The sequence below is a fragment of the Corythoichthys intestinalis genome, chromosome 8, assembly GCF_030265065.1.
Source record: "Corythoichthys intestinalis isolate RoL2023-P3 chromosome 8, ASM3026506v1, whole genome shotgun sequence".
Classification (NCBI taxonomy): domain Eukaryota; kingdom Metazoa; phylum Chordata; class Actinopteri; order Syngnathiformes; family Syngnathidae; genus Corythoichthys; species Corythoichthys intestinalis.
In genome coordinates this window covers 25,333,050-25,355,327 of record NC_080402.1, presented here as the reverse complement: position 1 = coordinate 25,355,327, position 22,278 = coordinate 25,333,050, and the positions used below count along the sequence as shown (strand labels likewise).

General features: G+C 38.7%; 2 protein-coding genes across 4 annotated transcripts; one reads left to right on the top strand and one right to left on the bottom strand.

The window, feature by feature from the left end:
- Positions 1 to 952: 952 nt before the first annotated feature.
- fbxo10 (F-box protein 10) lies at positions 953 to 13,532 on the top strand. Of its 3 annotated transcripts, XM_057844307.1 has the most exons (12): positions 953 to 1,272; positions 1,343 to 1,426; positions 1,711 to 2,311; positions 5,967 to 6,758; positions 7,318 to 7,467; positions 9,208 to 9,344; positions 9,697 to 9,767; positions 10,897 to 11,049; positions 11,132 to 11,482; positions 11,572 to 11,882; positions 11,948 to 12,135; positions 12,213 to 13,532. In XM_057844307.1, the coding sequence occupies exons 3-12, from the start codon at positions 1,727 to 1,729 to the stop codon at positions 12,391 to 12,393; spliced, it is 2,919 nt and encodes a 972-aa protein (XP_057700290.1). In that variant the 5' UTR covers positions 953 to 1,272; positions 1,343 to 1,426; positions 1,711 to 1,726; the 3' UTR covers positions 12,394 to 13,532. The 3 variants fall into 3 exon arrangements, with proteins under 3 accessions (XP_057700290.1, XP_057700289.1, XP_057700288.1); XM_057844306.1 differs by having other exon boundaries at positions 953 to 1,426; XM_057844305.1 differs by lacking the exons at positions 953 to 1,272; positions 1,343 to 1,426 and adding an exon at positions 1,451 to 1,594.
- polr1e (RNA polymerase I subunit E) lies at positions 12,925 to 22,070 on the bottom strand. Its single transcript, XM_057844308.1, has 12 exons — positions 21,931 to 22,070; positions 21,558 to 21,661; positions 21,402 to 21,478; positions 19,423 to 19,508; positions 19,266 to 19,318; positions 17,838 to 17,982; positions 17,402 to 17,512; positions 17,202 to 17,298; positions 14,347 to 14,477; positions 14,199 to 14,280; positions 13,965 to 14,096; positions 12,925 to 13,701 (listed from the first exon to the last, which is right to left on the bottom strand). The coding sequence occupies exons 1-12, from the start codon at positions 21,992 to 21,994 to the stop codon at positions 13,539 to 13,541; spliced, it is 1,245 nt and encodes a 414-aa protein (XP_057700291.1). The 5' UTR covers positions 21,995 to 22,070; the 3' UTR covers positions 12,925 to 13,538.
- Between the last annotated feature and the right edge of the window lie 208 nt (positions 22,071 to 22,278).

Genomic DNA, 22,278 nt, shown 5'->3' with positions numbered 1-22,278 from the left:
TTTTGTCCAAAGTATGGCTTTTCCTTTGAGGTGTGCTAAGTCATTTCTGAATATTTTTCCCTTTCAATCACTCAATTCAGTGGAATCAGACCTATCTGCACATATATAGTTTTTATTTTTTTTATTTTTTTTTTTAACTTCTAATATCCCTCCTCTTCAAAGGGGTTGGAGGAAGCGGCATGTTGTCGACATGTTGTATTTTTGTCGGGGCTGTGTGGGAGTGCATGTGTATGTAGTATGTGTATGTGGGGTGGGGGGAGCATGTCATCAGCCATTCAAACGAGCATATGAGTTTAAATAAAATAATAATGGTCCGGCACATTCAGCAAGTGAAAAGGGATAAATGTAAGTCTGAAAATAATGTAAATATATCACTTAATAATAGCAGGGTCAATTCTATCCTTAAAACATAAAAAAAGACAATCTAAATTACCTACATAACTGAACTCATTATACAAATACATTACAAATAAAGTTGCCTGAAAGTTGGTGGGGACAATTTGAGGATCTGAAAAGTTGGTAGTGTTATGTCCCTACCGTCCCAATGCAAACCTACGCCCTTGCAAAAATTTAGTGCGAATCTCCCCAACCTCTTTGCAATAAATTAGAAATTGTAGCATGGTGCCATTTTGATCTTCACATATTTTTACTATCCTGGGGAAATATTAGCACCCTAGTATCATTTTCCCAATGCTTTTTCTTTGATGAAACACAGATTTTTATTTATTTATTATTTTTTTTAATTTAAAAAAAAAAAAAAAAAAAAAAAGCCAGAATATGGACAAATAACACCGACGGGTTAAACGAATACCCGAAGCAGCAAAATTTAATTCGATTTTTTTTTCCTAATCAAAATACTCGAGTTAATCGAGTAATCGTTGCAGCGCTAGAATAGATGTTCACTGTAGTGACCACTGTACCTGAAAGGGTTAAAGGACTTGTCAAAGACTTGTTCAGGACTAGTTCTGAAGAAATGAAAGATGATGACATGAAAAACTGAAACTATTTTGTTGCGCAGCATTTTATTGAAAGTCCTTAAAGACAATGCAGACATGGATGTTGCGAACCCCATGACAGGGTTGGCCTTGATTCCCAAATGACGACTGCCACTGCCTGTTTGTAAACAGTGTGGTTGAGAGGTGGAGAAAAGCATGGTTGTTGCCGTCTTGTGACGCTCGTCTTGGGATAAACGACACCAATGAAAGCCTGATTCGGATTCTCTGTGGAGAATGAGAAGAGGAGGGGGTGCCTGACATACTGTCAATTCCGCAAGTATGGCGCTTTCTCATCAGCAGCCTGCCTGTATGCTTTGTTTTGAACTCAAAAGTCGCCGTCTCATCAGACCCCATGAGGGCGGACGGCTACGCACCGTGAGCTAATTGTGTCGACTCGATGCCTAAACATGGCGAAGCGGTGAAATAAAAAGGTAGGGGCTTTACTTTGTAACGAATCTGCATGCGCAGCGTGGACATGTTAACTTTATAGTTCGAACGGTTGACTCATAACTAGCTTGTTCAGCTACTCGTTGAATCGATTGATTAGCAGCCCTCACACGCACGTTGGCTTTTCCCTGGATGCATACATCAACCAATGGGTTGTTAAGTCTATTTTCTTACAATTATAACAATGTTCCTGCCTCCGTTTTCATCGTCAGCTTTTATTCGTGTTGTGTAACCGCTTACGGTTTACTGTTGTTTTGTATTTGTGCAGCACCCCTGGTGCTGTCATGGAGGTGGGCGGGCTCCCAATGGAGCTTTGGAGGGTTATCTTAGCCTACCTGCCTCTCGCCGACCTGGGCCGCTGCTGCCAGGTGTGCCGAGCCTGGAGGGAGTTGGTCCTCTCTCTGGACAATACCCGCTGGAGGCAGTTGTGCCTAAGCTGCCCTGAGTGCAGACACCCCAACTGGCCCAGTAAGCCTCACCTGGAGCCTCCATCCTGGAGGGAAGCCCTGAAACAACATGCTCTGGCCACCCGCACCTGGACTCAGAATGGACCTGAGCACCAGTCGACTGCCTGCCTCCTTTTATTCAGGCGTAGGAAAGACCGCAGGGTTTGGCATGTGGGGCCGGGTTTTGAGTTTGAGACACTTCGAGGAGCTCTTGGGGTCGCGGGGCCCTATGATCGATTGGTTCTCCACCCAGGGGTGTATGAAGAGCAGGCTGAAGTGGCCCTCAAGGTTCCTGTGGAGCTGTTTGGACTTGGCAGGCTGGGTGAGGTCACCCTACTGGTGTGTATGGAGCAGCAATGCCCTACTGCGAGGCTGTGTAATTTGGTTTTCATGCCACCTTGGTTCTCCACAGTGGTCTACAAGGTAAGGTAGTTTGGGTGTGATCATTTTCATTGCCACAAATTGTACTCAAAAACCAGTATTGTTGCTTTACAATAGTAAGATAATATACTAGTATTACATTGACAATTAATTCTGATTCTAAGTAATGGTAGGCAGGCTTCTTGTACTGGTACAAAAAGGAGTCATTGCCTATGTATCGCTCAGTTGTATTTAACTTACCGTAATTTTCGGACTATAAGGCGTACCTGACTATAAGCCGCCACCCACGAAATCATACACGAAAAAACGGTATTTGTTCATAGATAAGCCGCACTGGACTATAGGCTGCAGCTGTTCTCACTGTATTATGGGATATTTACACCAAAACATTAACCAGTAAACACTTTATTCGACAGCGGCATTATACAACTATCATATGACTAAATGAACCACTATGAAGCTTTGAACCAATTGGCTGCAAAGATTCATTGCTTCAAGAAGCTTCATTTGGCCATCACTGCTCCTTTGGGTGAGACTGTCAACCTCTGCTGCCACCTGCTGCCAACACTGTTGTCGTCCAACATGCCTCGTAGCATGCATTGCAGCGCAAAAGATATGAATAACAATCAAAATCATTCATGTTATGTGATAATTATTTCTTGAGTTACTGTTCTAGTTGATTCATTACTTGCTTGTTATGGTATTTGGTAACACTGTATTTGACAGTGGTGCCATACGACTGTCAGTAAACCATCATAATTTTGACATGACACTGTCATGAGCATTAATCAATGCTTATAAAAGATGTCAGTGTTATCCGGCTAATGACCATGATAGTGTCATGTCATAATTACGACGTCCTGTATGATTTCAAATAAAGTGTTACCTATTAACCCAAATAAATAAAAAAATAAGCGGCAGAATTCAAAATGAAGGAAAAAAGTAGCGGCTTATAGTAAGAAAATTACGGTAACTAAATCATGAGCCAACCAAATAACTACTTGATACAACTGCAGTATTCTCTATCTACTGTATGTGAAGGATTTACTCTGGAAAAATAGTGTACAATATTTCTTCAAGTTTAAGAAAACTTACCACTGATTTTCTGATAAAATGAAATGAGCAAATCAGTCTTGAGAGAAACATGGATGTAGGTTTTATATACTTTTGTGGGTCATACAGCACAGGCCAAAAGTTTGAACACACCTTCTCATTTGTGTGTTTTATTTTCGTGACTATTGACATTGTAAATTCTCACTGAAGGTTATAAAACTGAATGGACACGTGTGGAATTATGTACTTGGCAAAAAAAAGGTGAAATAACTAAAAACAAGTATAATGTTGTAGTATCTTTAAAGTAGCCGCCCTGTTGTCTTTTGGTGAGCTTTAAGAGGGAGTCATCCAAAAATTTTTTTGACTTCAGTGGTATGCCTTTTTAGGGTTGATCAGAATGTATTGCTTTATCAATGGGGTTGGGACTAGTGCTGCAACGATTAATCGATTAACTCGAGTATTCGATTAGGAAAAAATACTCGAATTAAATTTTGTTGCTTCAAGTATTCTTTTAATTAAAGTGCCGTTGTATTGGTTTATTTTGCATGTTTGCATGTAGTTTTATTGATTAGGGTGGCAACAATGAATATGATATAACTCATTTCTCATGGCTGAAACCAGCTGCTCCCTGTTAAGACCAACATTAGCAAGTTTTTGTTTGAGCTAATGTTTCTTAATGCATTCATGATTTAGTTTATAGCTATATTTGACCGTTTTTTGTGGGAATATGTGTCTGAACCATTTGTTAAGCGCATTGTAAAAAAATATATATATCATTTTATAGCATTTAAGCTAGCGGACTTTTTCTGTGTAAGTTAGCCAATTGTTCTTTTGTTGTACATAGATCCTCATTTTGAAAAAAATATATATATTTATTAGAGCTGAAACGAGTACTCGAGCAACTCGAGTAACTCGAGTTTAAAAACTGATCCGAGTAATTTTATTCACCTCGAGTAATCGTTTATTTTGACAGCTCTAAGCATCACGTTTTGCTCTGACTACTTTTAATGCGGGACAACGCGCTGTCACGTGCGGAGAGGAAGAAGGAAAAAAAAAAAAAACTTACTGCAGCTGACAGCCGCCACAAACGACGCCGACGTTGCCAAATACTAGCCCGCACGATGCTACGTTGGTAACAGCTAGCGTCTGATGCATCTCGTAAAGATCACATGTATGTTGAACTAGATGCAAAATGACAGACTCGGCCGCGTCTGGGCAGCGTTATTAAACAGCCGCCATCTTAAAGCAGTACAGCGCTAAGCGCTAGTAAAGAGCGCTAAGCGCTAATAAATAAGATTAACGTTACTGTCGCTACTAGCTCACGTAAAGTTAGCGGAGGGCTAGGTTTCAATTAATTATGACCACTGTCGATGCGTGGCTAACGTGTCTTACATACAGGCTTTAACATAACATAGCATTGTGGAGTGATGAGGGTGTAAAATAAAAACTTTATCATGCTAACTATCAATTTTAGCTCAGTAGTCATTGCTGGATAAAACACCAAGTAGCACTGGTCCCTAATGTGCTCCAGTACAGCCTGTATCATACATTTATTTTGAACACTGCAAAAACTCAAAATCCTATCAGGACTTACAGTTTAGACTAACTTAAAACTTAACTAGAACTTAAAAATGGCTTGACACAAAGAAAAATTCAATTGAAACACGTGGGAAAAAATCCTAACTTTTAAGTGATGTGTGTTATCAAGCGTAACGTCATTTTTAGGTAATATATATATATGAATATATATATATATATATATATATATATTTTTTTTTTTTTAAATAAGATCTAAAAGTTTTTTGAGTGAAAGCAGTGAATTAGTCTTTTTTTTTTTAATTCTAGCTACATCTGAGATGCAATTGTTGGCTGTTTTCAACAATATACATCGAAAATAAAGACATTGATTGAATGAAAATGGTTCAAGATTAGATGAAATGTCTTGTTTTCTCATGTATATTTATAATTGCTCTTCACCTAAAAATATATTTGTTTTATCCGATTACTCGATTAATCGATAGAATTTTCAGTCGATTACTCGATTACTAAAATATTCGATAGCTGCAGCCCTAATATTTATACGTTTTAGGCTCGGCTCTGGTATCTTAATTTTTCATGTTCCTTATCCGTTTACTCAATTATTTGAACTAACTAGTCCATCGATTAATCGACTAGTAAAATATTTGATAACTGCAGCCCTAGTTGGGACCTTTATTTGTGTTGCATTGAATGAGGTATGTCCAAACTTTTGGCCTGTACTGTAAAAAATGTGGTTGTCTTGAACTGGCTCAAGTGCATTGAGTAGTCTACCTGCAGTGTAATTCATCTTTCCCAAAAATCTGATATCATACCTATTACATTTTAGTTTGTGTTCAGGATTTTTTTTAATTATCAGTTTTGTCAGGCTTATGAAAAAGGGGATTTTGAGTTATCAATGACTTAACCTTTTTTCTTTGTGCTCATTAAATGTGGGTTTGCATTGACAAACGTTTGAACTATAAGTGCTATTATAATAAACAGGTAGATTTTTAGTTGGCAGACTTTTTGTTAAAGCAAATGTATTGGATCAGCCTTGTGTTTGTAAAGAAATACTTGGTAATTGTGTTTGTCTATATGTGTTTCCTTTTCACTTTGTTTGCTGTAGACATCATGGGGTCATGTCCAACTGGATAACTGCAACTTTGAGGGGGCTCAGCTGCAAGTTCGCGGTCCCGGAAGTTGCCAGGCACGCTTTTGCTCCTTCTCCAAAGGCAGCTCTGTGCATTTGGTCAATGTGGCCCTCAGCTTACTGGACAGCTGTGACTTTTCTGGGAGCGATGCAGCTTCAGTAACAGTGGAAGGTTCTCCAGTGTCTGAAAAAAACTGGGCTTGTAAATATATGGCTGCCCTGGCAAGGACATTTTCACCGTGTGGGCGCAATTATAGTGTCCCGTACAGAGGGAACACCACTGGCAGAGCTTTTTCTAATGCTGTTCTTACAAAGGAGCATGTAAGTAAGGACGACTTGCAGAGGGAAAATGGATCGGAAGCAACTAATCAGGGCACAGTGATTGAAGATGGATGGAGTGATGGTGAGATTGAGGGGTGCAAAGAGGGCGGAATCACCAAAAACTCGTTTTCAATGGATTATAAAATCCCATGTGACAACCATGGACTGGCCTACTTACTGAAGCCCCATGCAGATGGCTCCTTGCCATTCTCATCTTCACCAAATCCCCCGAGTGTGACTCCAGAACCTCTCACTCTTCAGCAGGAACTGGACCGGGACCCTGATGCTCAGATGTTTCTGTCGTCGACTCTTGGCTGTCTGGTCCAGCGTTGTCTCTTCCGGGAAGGCAAGGGAGGAGTCCATATATCCAACTACGGACAAGCTCGACTGGAGGGCAACGTTTTCCGCTGTCTGAACTACGCCGTCAGATGCATCCAGAACTCCATTGTAAATACAATCAAAATACAGGGGAACTTTTGAAGTCATACAACTGTCAAAGTGAAGCACTGAGCAACCATGAATTTGTTCAAATCACAGATTTACCTTTGGAATTAATTTGAGCTTTATTTATAAACTTTCAACTGAATCAAGCTTTCATCGATACTGTGTTCCTGTGACATCCTCCTGGTAGATTTTCAATGACTATTCATAAGTGTTTGCTCTTACAGTTTGGTATTTTTAGAAGTGCTGGTAGTAGCGGGCTTGAGAAACTTGTAATGGTTAATGTAAATTTAGCAACACATTGCAGATGGAGGTATAAATACTGTCGCAGCAAATTTGCAACACTGCTCCGAAAACGTCCCTTATTTTAGTTTTCTCCTGTTCTTTTTAACATCCATTGTTGACTATGCACCATTGAGGTAAAAAAAAGACAAAACAGAAAATCTAAAGTTTATTGCAAATTATATGACTTCAGGAGTATACGACTTAAAAGTTCCTCTGTAAATGTTGAATCAATTTTCCTTTTTAGAATATTAATCAAGTTCTCTTTCGACCTCTTTTGTAGATAGTGATGCTGCAAAATGAGGTGTTTGAGTGCAAAGCGTCAGGCGTGTTTCTGCGGCTGTCGGCCCAGGGTCTTATTGCCGAAAATGACATCCACTCAAATGGGGAGGCAGGGCTAGACATCCGGAAAGGAGCCAACCCCATAATTGTGGTAACTGTCAAACTGATTCGATGCTCTACAATCTTTGTTCTACTGTTGGTTACTAAAAAAAATACAAAAGTCTTTTTCTTGGTTATAGAAGAAAACCTATAATTTCATAGATTCTGTTTGTACATACATATAGTGGTACCTCTACTTACGAAATTATTTGGTTGTCAAAGTAGTTTGGTGTCGTAATCTGAAAATTCTATTGGTAGTAGAGGTACATATGTATTTAACCACAGAATGCAATAGTCCATGGGTTTTGAAAAAAAGTCAAAATCTTCCTTAATGGTCTGGCAATATAGGGTTGAATGTTTAAAAAAAACAGCCTGCAGTGGAAATACAATTTTGCAAACTAATTAAAACGTTACATTTATGGCTTCTTTAAACAAAAAACAAACAATACTACTCTTTCCTGAAGAAATTTATGGACAAAATCATTTCCAGTAATTATGTGGCAATAATACCAATGTGATACTTTCAATCAGATTAGTCTGATGTCTTTCTGATGTTTACATAGCATCATAGTATAGATCAGTGGTTTTCAACCTTTTCTGAGTCACTGCACGTTTTTACATTGGGAAAAAATATCATGGCACACCACAAACCAAAAATGTTCCAAAATTACCTTCGGTATAGTACTGTATATTAAAGTACAAAATAATATCTCAATATCAGTCTGAAACTTAAGCCTGTTTAGACGAACACAAAGCCTATATCCTGGCAGGAATCTTCTTCAACAGCTTAATCTCTTAGTAAAAAGCTCAGAATTATCAGACAGGAGGACTTTAGCATTAGCAAGGTCTTTAACCGCATCGGGGCGAAGCATCTCGCTGACAGTGGCTGTGCAGACAGGTCGAATTGATCTCTGCTACAGTGTGGGACTTTTTGGTTTTAGAAACAAGTTCAGCAACAAGGTAACTGGCTTTGAGGGCTTTCTTGTTTACCTTTGTAGTTTTTCTCAATAAAATTGCCTGTCTCTCTGTGGTTTCACGAAGGCGAACAAAATAGTCCATCGACTTGTTTTGAAGCGACGGATGTTTCGTCTGGAGATGACATTTAAACTTGCTTGGCACCATGGCGCTGTTTGATAGCTGCTCATGTCGCGTTCAAGAACTGCTCAGATTTCTAGCCGTCAGCCACCTTGCTATCCTCGACAATGTGTTGGAATAAAACACAGGTGGAGGATTGACGGTCAACATTGTGTTGGAATAAAACCCAGGTGGAGGATTGATGGTCGTCACATATGGATAAGGTGGCTGATGGCTAGAAATCTGAGCACTTCTTGAACGTGACATGAGCAATACCTCACTCATCTGCAGACGACCGCAACCTTCTACCTACTCCTTCCTCCTACTGCAACTCCGCCCAATGACATAAAAAGAAAAAAAGCGATATTGGATAATTTATCGTGGTACACTAGTGTGTTAATGCAAATGAATATCGGCTCCAAAAATCGGTTATCGGCCCCTCTAACTACTAATAATCGGTAACGTCGAACTCTACATCATAGTAAGAGTTTCTCTGATATGATGTGATCTATATTGTTGACAAATATGTCACGGTCTTTGACTTACTTATCACTTTAGCATTTCATCTTGTTGACAGATCTATCTCTTAAATGTAATTTTCAGGGGGAACATCATGAACAAGTGGAACATTGTTCCATTTTTAAATTAAGTAGGTTGCATTTGTTCCAGAATGATAACTGATGTGTTCTGCTTGTTTTGTTTTCTCCAAATCCCTCAGTGTAACCGAATACACAGTGGCTTGCGCTCTGGGGTTGTCGTGCTAGGGAAGGGAAAAGGCTCACTTCGGAGCAACCGAATCTATAACAACAAAGAAGCAGGCCTGTACATCCTCTTCAGTGGGAATCCTGTGGTCTGGTAGGTGCAATCTCCAATTGCATCTATTTTTTTGTTTTGTTCTCACATTGCATTTAAGCATTGCTGTATGACTGTTACATGGCTGTCCCAGCGCCAAGCTCACTGAGCAAGAGGATATTATCACCCTCCCTATGGTGATGCTCTTCTGTACCTATGTGCAGGATATGAGCTGTACATCATCTGTGATTATGCAGTTTTGCAAAGCATTCCCTCTGCCTTGGATTTTTTTTTTTTTGGGGGGGGGGGGGGGGGGTGAAGTACTTAATTGTATTAAAAATAAATTGACATCAATTTTACTATCATTTAAATCAATTAATCAATGTATCAATTAAAATGTTTATCCTCCTCTCAGTGGAAACCACATCTTACAAGGGCAGGCAGCAGGGATTGCTATAAATGAGAACGGCAGAGGAATCATAACAGGTAAGTCCAACATAGTTTTGTTTGATTTTTTTTTAACTTGTGAATGAAGATCAATCTTAATTAGGGCTGTCAAACGATTAAAATTTTTAATCACAGCTTAAAAATTAATTAATCGTAATTAATCGCAATTCAAACCATCTCTAAAATATGCCATATTTTTCTGTAAATTATTGTTGGAATGGAAAGATAAGACACAAGACGGATATATACATACAACATACTGTACATAAGTACTGTATTTGTTTATTATAACAATAAATCCACAAATGGCATTATTAACATTCTTTCTGTTAAAGTGATCCACGGATAGAAAGACTTGTAGTTCTTAAAAGATAAATGCTAGTTACAAGTTATAGTAATTTTATATTAAAACCCCTCTTCATGTTTTTGTTTTAATAAAATTTGTAAAATTTTCAATCAAAAGTAGAGTTAATATAATAATAATAAGTATAATAAGAATAGTGACCATAGTCTGAGTAAGTTTTACGTGTATTTTGCATAGCTATTTTGATATGGAATGCCAGTTCATTTTGCATTGTTGTTTAACTGTGTGAGAATAGGACATCATTACTATAGACTGAAGTGCTTTTTTTTTTGTGAACATTATTTTTTTAGATAGGAATATTATTTTTGTTGTGCTTTCCCAAAATGATACTTATGTTTGTTGTGAAGTAGTTGCCGAAGCTTATGCCAATAAACGGTCCAAAGAACGCCTGTGTCCACTCGCCTTTATAACATATATGTCTCTGTACATATCTTACCCAAAATACAACAAGAGACACATAATTGCCACTAAAAGAAAGAAAACTTACAGAAATATCTGTGGAGCACAAATAGCACAATGCAACAGCATAAATGTCTCACAACTACTAATTCTCCCACGTTTAGAAGGAATAACATTAGTATGGAACGGCGCTACCCCCAAGCGGCCGGTGGCATTCACTTCACTCTTAATGTCCATAAACGGCGTCATTGTAATCTGTTTGAGGCAATGTGTGAGCGGGTCATTCAGTGCATGCGTTAATTGCGTCAAATATTTTAACGTGATTAATTTAAAAAATTAATTAGCGCCCGTTAACGCGATAATTTTGACAGCTCAATTTTTTTTTTTTTTTTTTAATAATTCCAGAAAATGTCATCAAGGAAAACCAATGGGGAGGTGTAGATATTCGCAGAGGAGGTGATCCAGTTCTGAAGAATAACCACATCTGTCATGGATACTCTGATGGCATTGTGGTGGGAGAACGAGGCCGTGGACTCATTGAGGGAAACCACGTCTACTGTATGTCATTCCCAAGATAATGCTGAGCCCTAGTCCTCTCTTTGTTGATGCATGAGAGCTTGTTTTTCTTTTCTCTCATTAGGCAACAAAGGTTGCGGTGTTTGGGTTATGTCTTCCAGCCTCCCACAGCTCCTCAGAAACTACATCACCCATAACTGCATGTATGGCCTAGCTGTGTTCTGCAGGAAGGATCCTGAAAATATCGAAGCCAGGGAGGGGAACTGGCCGGCACACGACGGGATCGGTGGTGACGATAGCGCTGACAGACGGGCTGTTGTAGAGGAGAACGAGAGGGAAGAACAGGAAAATCTACATGAAGAGGGGGATATCTTTGCATGGGAAAGTGACCTGGATAGTGAGGATGAACGCCACTCAGCACGCCGCTCCATCAGTGTGGCACTGGTGGAGAACAACTGCATGAGCTTTAATGGAGGTTGTTAAAAATTCAACTCACTTTTTGTCTTTCGAAATGTTCATTATTTTTATTGTTTTTCCCCCATTTCTCTCTCACCCTCTGGATAGCTGTAGGTCTTTATGTTAAAACCAGTGAACCACTCAACATTTATGCCAACCTCGTCAATGCTAACAAGGGCGTTGGCGTTTCCGTGCTACAGAGCAGTCATCTGACCCGCTTGGTTGCCAACTGTATTCTTGCAAATGTCCGAGGAGGCGTTACTGTTGAGACGGACTCCCGCGTCGAGCTTCGTAATAATGGCATATATGAAAATAAGGGCCACGGTATCAACTTCTATGGGATCGGACAAATGGTTGAGAATGACGTTGTTGGAAACACTGGCTACGGGATCCAAGTGTCTGGAAGCTGTGACGTCAAGGTGTTGTGTTCTGACATCTCTAAAAACATGTTTGTAAAATATGCGAGTCAACTTGTGATTTACAGGTTGTGCGCAGCCGTGTTCAACCAGCACTGGGTTCTGGAATCGCAATACTGGGACCAGCAAAAGCAGTGGTTACTGATAACCAGCTGTTCCAGGGCCACCCAGAGAGCAAAAAAAGCCTTTTATACTTGGACCCCGGCAACGACAACTGCGTCTTACGCAACAACAGTATTTCAAGACATAATAGCAGGTAACTAAGCAACCCACAGTGCCAGACTGTCTTCAACACTGTATGTGCACTGAAGCATTCTTTATCTGTTTTTATAGCTGTACATCTTTCCCTCCTTGGATTCTGGAAAACCCTCCACCCCGTCCCCCAGCTAGCTCACCTTCAGGCCTTTCCTCCTCACAGTACCCGTCACGACTGGGCATCTCCATGACAACCAGGATTAGTGCCACCGTAGAGAGCGGTTGCCACAGTGGCAGCATGTTCTGTTCTATCCTGTGATAAAACTCTGAAGTATTTTTTTATTATTAACATTTTAAGGATGACTTTGCCAAGAGTTCTGAAATTGTGACATGTGCTTTGGTTGTACTTGCTAAAAATATTGTCCATTAAGAAAATATTTAGAACCAACAATTTAGTCCACTCAAAATGATATTTTTATCTAAATGGTGATGCTGGTGAATCTCCTTGTTCTCATATACAGATTAACTTCAGTCTCTCTTGAATCATTTCTTGGGAAAAAAAAAAATTGGTTCATATCAGAGCAAGAATCTTATCTTTTGTTTCTCACAGCTCTCTATGAAATGAAATCCTAAACTGACTTCTTACGAATCGGTTATTTGTGGACTCTTTCATTTTATCACAGAAGAAAACATCAATGAATTAAATCTTTTGGTTCATGTTTTTGTATTGATACTGTAAACTGCTTGAATAGTGTGTAAGCTAAAATTGGCACTACAGAATGTAGCCGGATGGTCAAATCAGCTTTGTTCACTTGTCTTTAAATATTACAAAAGTTTACAAAGATTTTCCGTCACTATTTATTGCTTTGTTTATATTAACACCTCCATGGTTTGTGTTCTGCCCTGCATTTATCCATTAAGGAAGTTGGAAGTAGTATATTGTCTAGATTACGTCTGTCAAAAATCACAGTAAGGATCCAGTTTTAATTTTTTCTTTTTCATTCAAAGAAGTTCTGTAATTTTGCATGTTCTACCAGTGTTGAAAAACATTCATTCAAACTCCAAAAGAGATGTTGCCTTAAATATTCTACGATGTAAAGCTGTGCCTTGTTTGAAGATTTTGAGTAATGGCAGCTGGAAGGTGAGCTTTGAAAAAGTCTCTTTAATACATCTTGATAATCATCATCTCCTTGTGAGTCTATGCTCCTCCAACCAAACACTTCTTTCCACAGACGCACAGGTGATAATCACCTTACGAGGGTAGATGTTGTTCATTGTGCAATATGTGACGTCGACTAATGTGCCTATACGTTTACACCCATTTTAAGCTATATGTACTGTTATCTGAAATGCAGTATCTTTACATTAATCTTTGCATCTGTCAGAGCAACAACTGTGCAACATTTAAAACATTTTCACTTTATTTGTTCACAAAATAAACTTGTCATCTTTGCCGGTCAGTCCTTAATGCATCTTTTTACGTTTCCTTCTCTCCATAAACGGCTGATATTTTACCAGAGGGAGTATGAGGGAAGCCTGTTTGTGTTCATCATGCAGGCCAGCCTTAAGGTTTTTTCCACGGGGCTTCACCATGGTCAAGCCCAATGACTTGGCGATTTCAATTATCCTGTAGCCACAGAAAAGTACATTACTGAACAATAGCGTCAGTTACATTTGTAACACCAGCACAACATATCACTAGCCTTTTTTTAAGTAAATGGTTTTGCATGTGATAAACATTTAGAGGGTGTGATGAGTGTAAATGCATTCTAAAAAAAAAATACATGACTCTTCTCTTGGTATTTTGCAATTTTGGCTTTTGCAATTTTGGCATTTGAGTCACACAGATTGAGAAAGGTATTTAGCTAACATTTTGGCCACTACACCTACCTGCCCTCACTCAATGCCAAGTCCCTATGCAGTAATGTGAGGTCAACAGTCATGTCACCCATATGGAGCAGCAGAACCAGGCAGTATGATGCTAATTTGACACTCTTTGAAGCAGATACCATGTTCTGGACCCTGAAAGGTGACATAAGATTTTTTAAACTTTGATCACACTGAACATGAGTTTTAATGCCTTTAAATAACTTCATAAATCCAACAAGGTCAAGACCTGCATACCTGCCATTTTTGAAAGTCTCCACTGTGAATGTTCTGAATAGTTTGTTCTGCACAATGCGAGGACACCCTTCCTCCATACCAACTGTAAACACAAAAAAAGAATAAGTCACAATTTATCACTGCTTTGGCCAGTCGTGTTTTGACTGACACTTTCGGCTGATGCTTCTTTGCTGCGACAGTTTGAGAAGCAGAGAGAGGTAATAAGCGCAGCACGCCATCTTCTTTCGGGCTTCGTCATCACTGGGCAGGTTTTCCAGATGCTTCACGACACAAAGAACCCTGAAAAAAAGTGAATTTCAAACAAAAGCTCAGATATACAAAATAGTATTTATGTTTCAATCAATTGTCAGGAATCGTTGCTATGAGGCAAATTCGATACATACCTAAATAGGGGTAAAGCTCTGGCTAATACAAGACTAGCCACAAATATTATAAAACCAGATATTTATCACATTATACAAATTTGGTCCAGGAACCTTCTATAGAGTGGTATGAAAAAGTCTGGGCAGCTATGACAATTTCCAATAGCTCTATATATAAATCCTGGGGTGTTTGCACCAGCAACTTCATTTTAATATAATAGACAAACTGATGGACACAATAATATTTCAGAAGTGAAACTGTTTTTATATGATGAACAGAGGTTGTGTAAAATCCATCAAAACCAAATTATACGAGTCCAGAAGTTTGGCTATTGTTTTCATTTAGTTCATCTGAATACTTGTAACTTCTTAGTACCATATAATTGGGACACAAAATTGGATTGGTTAGCCAATCAAGCTTTTGCCATACATCATTATTTGGGGGAAGGCTACGAAAGCTAACAAGATTTTGGCTTTCAGTTTCCACTAAGAGGAACATAGCGAGTAGATGGAAGAATTCTTGTCGAGGCCAGAAGCAGTGTTGTTAATCTTACTTTAAAAAAGTAATTACAGTTACAAATTACTTCTCCCAAAATGTAATTGCGTTTGTAACTCAGTTACCTGAATGTAAGAGTAATTAGTTTCTTGACAAAGTAACTGGTGATCATTTTCATGTTTTTTTTTTCCTTAAAAAAAAAAAAAAAAAAAAAAACAGGTCACACAATCTGAAGTTTAAAGGCTTTTTCGGACAATTGGCCCAAGCCCAATTCTTTACCCTAAACGTAACTGGACACAGGGGTTTTGCGGATATTGCGGTAACTCGATAATAACCTTTGCTATGTGTGGAAGTCATTTAATGTTGTGAATCAACTGTTAAAGTTGTTAATATTGCTCCCGTTATTGCATTAGTTCCCTTCTGTCTATTTTCGACATGTGTAAGTTTTAAAACTGTTTCATCATTTAAAGATAGATTTAAGTTAAATTTTGCCGATTTAGGAGCATTTTAGATAAAAAGTGACTTAGGTTCGCTAGGAAGGCTCTCTACAACAGAGCCTTCACATGAGAAGTCTACTGCTTTAAGATGGCGGCTGTTTACTAAGGCATCTAGTTCTTTATACATGTTGCTAATGCCTCCGTGTCTGTCATTTGCATCTAGTTCTGTATATATGTGATATCTACCGAAGCATCATGTGGGCGTAGTTTGTAGGCTATCGGCTACAGTCAGCTAGTATTGGCGCCACCTAGCATAGTAGCATCGCGTTTGCAATGGCGTCACACTCCCTTGCCTCCTCCCCACTCCTGCTCTGCTCTCTCGTCTCCGTGAGTCCGTCTTTTTCCAGACTTTTCTCACGTCAGTCAATCAACATCGTAACGCATAGTAACGCATGCCTTTCCCGTCTCAGTAACGGTAACGGCATTGCTAAGATGAGAAAAGTAATTCATTAGATTACTCACTACTGAAAAAAATAATGCCGTTAGTAACGTCGTTATATTCTAACGCAGTTATTAACAACACTGGCCAGAAGTGGCAGGGCAAGAAAAAAAAATCAGAAACAAAGGTGAAGGATGGTGAGAATGGTCAAAAACAATCCACTGACCATCAAGTTAACACAAGAACTACATTGTGATCTTACTGCAGATGGAGTCACTGTGCATCATTGATCAATTCATCGCACTTTGCACAAGAAGCAGTACAGGAAAGTGTTGCAAAAAAGGACTTTCCTGCACTTACACAAGAGTCGCATGAGAAGTATGCAAAAGAACATTTGGACAAGCCAGCTTCATTTTGAAACAAGGTGCTATGGACCAATGAAACAAAAATTGAGCTATTTGGTCATAGCAAGGGGTGTTTATGCACAGTAGCAAAAGAACACAGCATTCCAAGAAGAGCACTTCCTTGCTACTCACAGTAATCATTTATGGAGGATCCATCATGTTATGTGTGAGGGTCTGTGGCCAGTTCTGATATAGGGAATCTTGTCTAAGTTGCATGAATTCCGCTCGTTATGAACAGATTCTTATGAATAATGTCCAACAGTCAGCAACAAAGTTGAGGTTGCGCTACGGCTTGATATCTCAAAAAGACATTGACCCAAAACACTGCTCAAAATCTACTCTAGCATTCAATGTTCAATCAATGTTCTGGGATGGCCATCGCAGTCCCCAGACCCGAGTGTCAATGAAAATCTGTTGGATGATCAGATGTGGGCTGTCCATGCTCGGCAGACAATAAAACTTAACTCAAGATGTTTTGTAAGGAGGAATGGCCCAAAATACTTCCATCCAAAATACAGAAACTCTGTAGAATTTATAGGAAACATCTAGAAGCAGTTACTTTCTCAAAAGGAGGATTTTTTTTTTGTTATTTTTTTTTTTTGTTACGGTGCCTAAGTTTATGCCCCTACGTAATTTGGCTAGTTGCACATTATATATTACTGTTAGTCTAATAAATCTACTTTCAATTCTGAAGTATTACTGTCCATCAATTTTTGATACATTAAAATAAGGTGACTGATCCAAACATTCAATGAAGTATAAATGGAAAAAAAATTAAATTGTAAGGGATTCCCAATTGTTTTTTTTTTTTTAATCACTGTATTTTTTCAACTGAGCATTGGAGCGATGCTTTAAGTCATCCTACCTTCCGCTCTCTCTCATTTTCTGTAACTCTTCAGTAGTGAGTGCTGCCATTTTGGAACCGGCCTCCTCCAAGGCCTTAAAGTCCACTGGACTTAGGACTGTGCGTACCAATAAGGAAAAACAAGACTCAAACACAGTTGTGGTTTGACTTTAGCCACAACCCCTGAAAGGGTTAGGGTTTCAGAGCTAAATGAAGGATACTTTCATCCAGTGGGTAGACATCCTCAGGTGTCTCTGCATCTGCATTGGACGGAGGAATGTGGAGAGCACAGTCTGTGTGTGCCTCCGTCTCAGCAATTTCCTGTTGCAGAGCTGTGTAAAGGAAGAATCAAAATCTGTCTTTTTAATAAAGCATGGAGGCGATGCATTTTGATTACTTTATAAAGATATTGCAATTACTTCTACCTATTGCATTTATGTATTATCACTACCCTTCTTTTATTTAGTTTGACTTTTATTTCACTTGCTGCAAATTATTTCGAGTACCGTATATATTTTTGACTGTTTGACTTATGATTTATGATGCTAGCTCACATAAAACCTTTATTATTCAACCGTAGTAAAAAAGGAAAAAATGGCTGAATTTGATTATTTGAAAAACAGTAAATGCCTTCATCATAGCATTCATTTTTCTTACCATCCAGACCCTTCTCATCAATAACCGTGTTGGCAGCCTTTGTGACCACCTGCTGCAGCATGTTGCTGTCAACTTTGTTGAGTCTGCGAGAGTTCAAAGCTTTTTTCTGTTTGTTGGTACCAAACGCCTCAATCAGAGCGTCAACCTGCAAAGCATCAAGACATTTACTACCAAACATTTTGACTTTTAATTCATTCATGAAAATGTATTTTATACACTTTTTGGGTTGAGCTATCACAGGTGTTATTTTTGATAGTGTGGGATCCATCTTTGAGGAATAGTGCGTAAGATTTGAAAACTATATTCTTTGTTTATAATGAGCCCCCCCAGAGTACGATCCATTCAAAGGAATTTTAATGTAAAGTCCCATCACAATGTAGTCCAAATGGAAAAATATTGACTCCGTACTTTATGTAGCTACCATAATTTTTGCACTATAAGGCGCACCTGACTATAAACTGCCACCCACTAAACTTTGGTGGGTGGCAACAACGACAACGACATTTGTTCATAGATAAGCCGCACCGGACTATAAGCCGCAGCTGTCACCACTGTATTATGAGATATTCACAACTAAAGATATTAACCGGTAACACTTTATTTGACAGCGGCATCATACGATTGTCATAAGACCAAATTAACCACCATGAAGCTTTAAACCAATTGGCTGCAAAGCTTCATTGCTTCAAGAAACTTCATTTGGCCATTACCCCTCCCTTGAGGGAGACATCAACCTCTGCTGTCAACACTGTTGTCGTCCAACATGCCTCCTAGCATGCATTGCAGAACTACAGATGTAAATAACAATCAAAATTCATGTTCTGTGCTATTTCTTCAGTTACTGTTCCAAGTGTTTCATTAATTGCTAGTTAAGGTATTTGGTAACACATTATGTGACAGTGGCGCCATAAAACTGGCATTAGACAATTATAATTAAGATATGACCCTGTCATGGTCATCAATGAATGCTTATAACAGATGTCATTTTGTGTTATCCAGCAAATTATCGCACTTTTGAATGAACGTAAAAGATCCGAGCTGGACAGAAATGGAGTTAGTGACATAATTTGCCGGATGACACTTAATGACATGTGTCATATGCGTTCAGTAATGCCTATGATAGTGTCATGTCATGATTATGACACTCTTATGGCAGTCTTATGACACCACAGTTAAATAAAGCGTTACCTATTAACCCAAATAAATCAACAAATAAGCCGAACTGGTCTAAAAACCGCAGGATTTAAAATGAAGGGAAAAAGTAGCGGCTTATAGTCCAAAAATTACAGTAAATAAATGTACAGTAAGATCGTGTATCAGTCAAAACTCCTAATATCTGGCACATGGACAGGATAATAAGTCTTGCCCAGAACAAATCTTGTTTTACCACAAGATCTCAATCCTTAAATAAACATTTGAAAGTGGTACCTTTTCTTTGTATGTCTGAGTTGTGTCTTTGTCAGCAGTCACTGAGCTCTCCCCTGGTATAAAGATTTGTATCATTAGGCAAAATTTGTATAATCACAATAAAGTGGTCTAAAGCAAAGTATTGCGTGTAATAATTCTAGAGTCACTTTCCTCTTACCTGGTATAACAGGTTGCATATTAAAGAGCTGCGCACTGTGCAATTCCATTTGCATGGTTTGCTTGTTGAGAACTCCAACATAATAGCTAGTTTAAAAAAATAATAATTAGAAAAAACATTACTATTACTAGTATACTATAGATACTATAATTACTATAATTATATTACATCATGTAAATTGCACAGAAACATTCTTCATAACATAATTCAGAGGGGAGAGATTTTTCTCAAAATTATTTACACGTGTTGTTCAGATGCCCAAGTTAGTATATCCGCTATTTTCAAGTTTTTGGGATCCACAAATACATCTGCAATATTCACAATTCACATCGTTAAATATATGCGAGAAACACATATATGCTTCTAGATACAGTGTGGAAAAAAAGTATGGAACACCCTGCGATTTTTCTCCTCCACTTGGAAATGATGGGCGGTTTTGAAATTTTCATGGTAGGTGCTTGTCCACTGTGAGAGACAATCCAAAAAAAAATCCAGAAATCACGTTGTATGATTTTTTTAAACAATTAAATTGTATTCTACTGCTGCAAATAAATATTTGAACACCTGAGAAAATCCATTTTAATATTTGGTGCAGTAGCCTTTGATTACAAAAACAGAGGTCAAACGTTTCCTGTAACTTTTCACCAGGTGTGCACAGACTGCAGCGGGGATTTTGCACTACTGCTCCACACAGATCTTCTCTAGATCAGTCAGGTTTCTGGGCTGTCACTGCGAAACACGGAGTTTGAGCTTCCGCCAAAGATTTTCTATTGGGTTTGGGTCAGGAGATTGGGTAAGCCCCTCCAGACCCTTGATATGCTTTTTACGAAGCCACTCCTTGGTAATTTTGGCTGTCTGCTTCAGGCTACTGTCATGTTGGAAGACCCAGTCACGACCCATTTTCAATGATCTAACTGAGGGAAGGAGGTTATTCCTTAAAATCTCACATTGCGTACATGGCCCTGGTCATCCTCTCCGTAATACAATGCAGTCTTCCAGTCCCATGTACAGAAAAACACCCCCAAAGCATGATGCTACCACCCCCATACTTCACAGTAAGAAAAGTGTTCTTCAGATGGTACTCAACATTCTTCTTCCTCCAAACACTATGAGTGGAATTATTACCGAAAAGTTCCATTTTAATCTCATATGACCACATAACTTTCTCCCATGACTCCTCTGGGTCATCAAAATGGTCACTGCCTGGTAAACTTAAAACGGGCCAGGACATGTGCTGGTTTATGCAGGGGAACCTTCTGTACCAAGCATGATTTTAAATCGTGACGTCTGAGTGTATTACCAACAGTAACCAGGGAAATGGTGGTCCCAGCTCCTTTCAGGTCATTGACCAGCTCCTCCTGTGTAGTTCTTGGCTGATTCTTCACCATTCTTAGGATCATTGAGACCCTATGAGGTAAATCTTGCTTGGCGCCCCAGTCAGAGGGAGATTGACAGTCATGTTTCGCTTCTTCTATTTTCTTACAATTGTGTTAGTAATTGGAGTCTTCCTGACTGTATGGGGTGGACAGGTGATTATACGCAGCTAACCGCATTAAACAGGTCAAAAAGTCAAACTCAACTTGGACTTTTTAAAGGCGACTAACAGGTCTTTGAGGCTCAATATTGTAGCTAATAGACAGCTGTTGAAATACTCTTTTGCAGCAGTATAATACAAATAAATTGTTAAATAAATTGTGGGGAAAAAAATCATACACTGCGATTTCTGGATTTTTTTTTCTTTAGATTGTCTCTCACAGTGGACAACCACCTACCATGAAAATTTTAAACCCGCATATCATTTTTAAGTGAGAGAACTTGCAAAATTGCAGGGTGTTCAAATACTTATTGTCCTCGCTGTATCAAAAACAGACACAAGAAAATCATTGCTACGTTTGTGGGTCTCAATAATACGTGTGAAACTCCAATGTATTTGTCTAAATATTTTTGAAACGTCTCTCTTTCCATAGCATTCAAATTACTTGCAAAGACTGTTGCATTTAAGAGCTCCTGTTCCGAAATTTTGTCCAACATAGGACAATCTTTGCGATTCAGCCACCTAAAAAAAAAAAAAAAAAAAAAACACGTCATGGAAATTCAGAAATATGAACATTCCTCAGCGATCACAAATATCTTACCACAATACGCCTCGTTTTTTTCCGGGGATTAATCTCATCTGCGCTCTTGTACATTGTAAAATCCAGTTTCTCTGCATTTTGGACACTGCCATTGGAAAATCGAACTACAATAGAATAATTGTTATGGTGTCCGTGTTAGTAGTAGTACTGTAGTCCCGTCAGTAATAACTACTTAAACACATGTAAATGTAACGGTCCTTAAACTACTGTGTTTAATACAGCAGTGGAAATATGAAGACAACTACAAGGGACTTTTCTTACACGGAAATGAAAAAAAAACAGCAAAGTTAAATTGAGGACACAACACAGCGCATTTACACTAATGCATTGGCTTAATTTAAATGCTCTGGTAAGGATATAAAGAAATAATTACATATAACAGCTTTATCCGAGTCGTTCTCTTCTCCACAGCACACTACCGAACAGGAGGCCGCCATGTTTGTTGTCTTGTGCTGCGTTTGTTGCTAGCAAGAGATTTCAGGTGTATATATTTCCGCCTTCGTCATGTACGTCAATGTAGCTTTGTTTGTAAAGCTTGATTTTTGAGATTTTTTTGGTAGGGAAGGCCCTTGAGAACTTGTGCTTTTACATTTTCAATAAATTAGATTAAATGAATATTAGTCACATGCACATACCAGTATACTATACAGGAATGTGAATTTTTGTTTTGTGTTATATCCAACCTCACGCCTATCATCTTTGTAGTCTCTAATTCACTTGG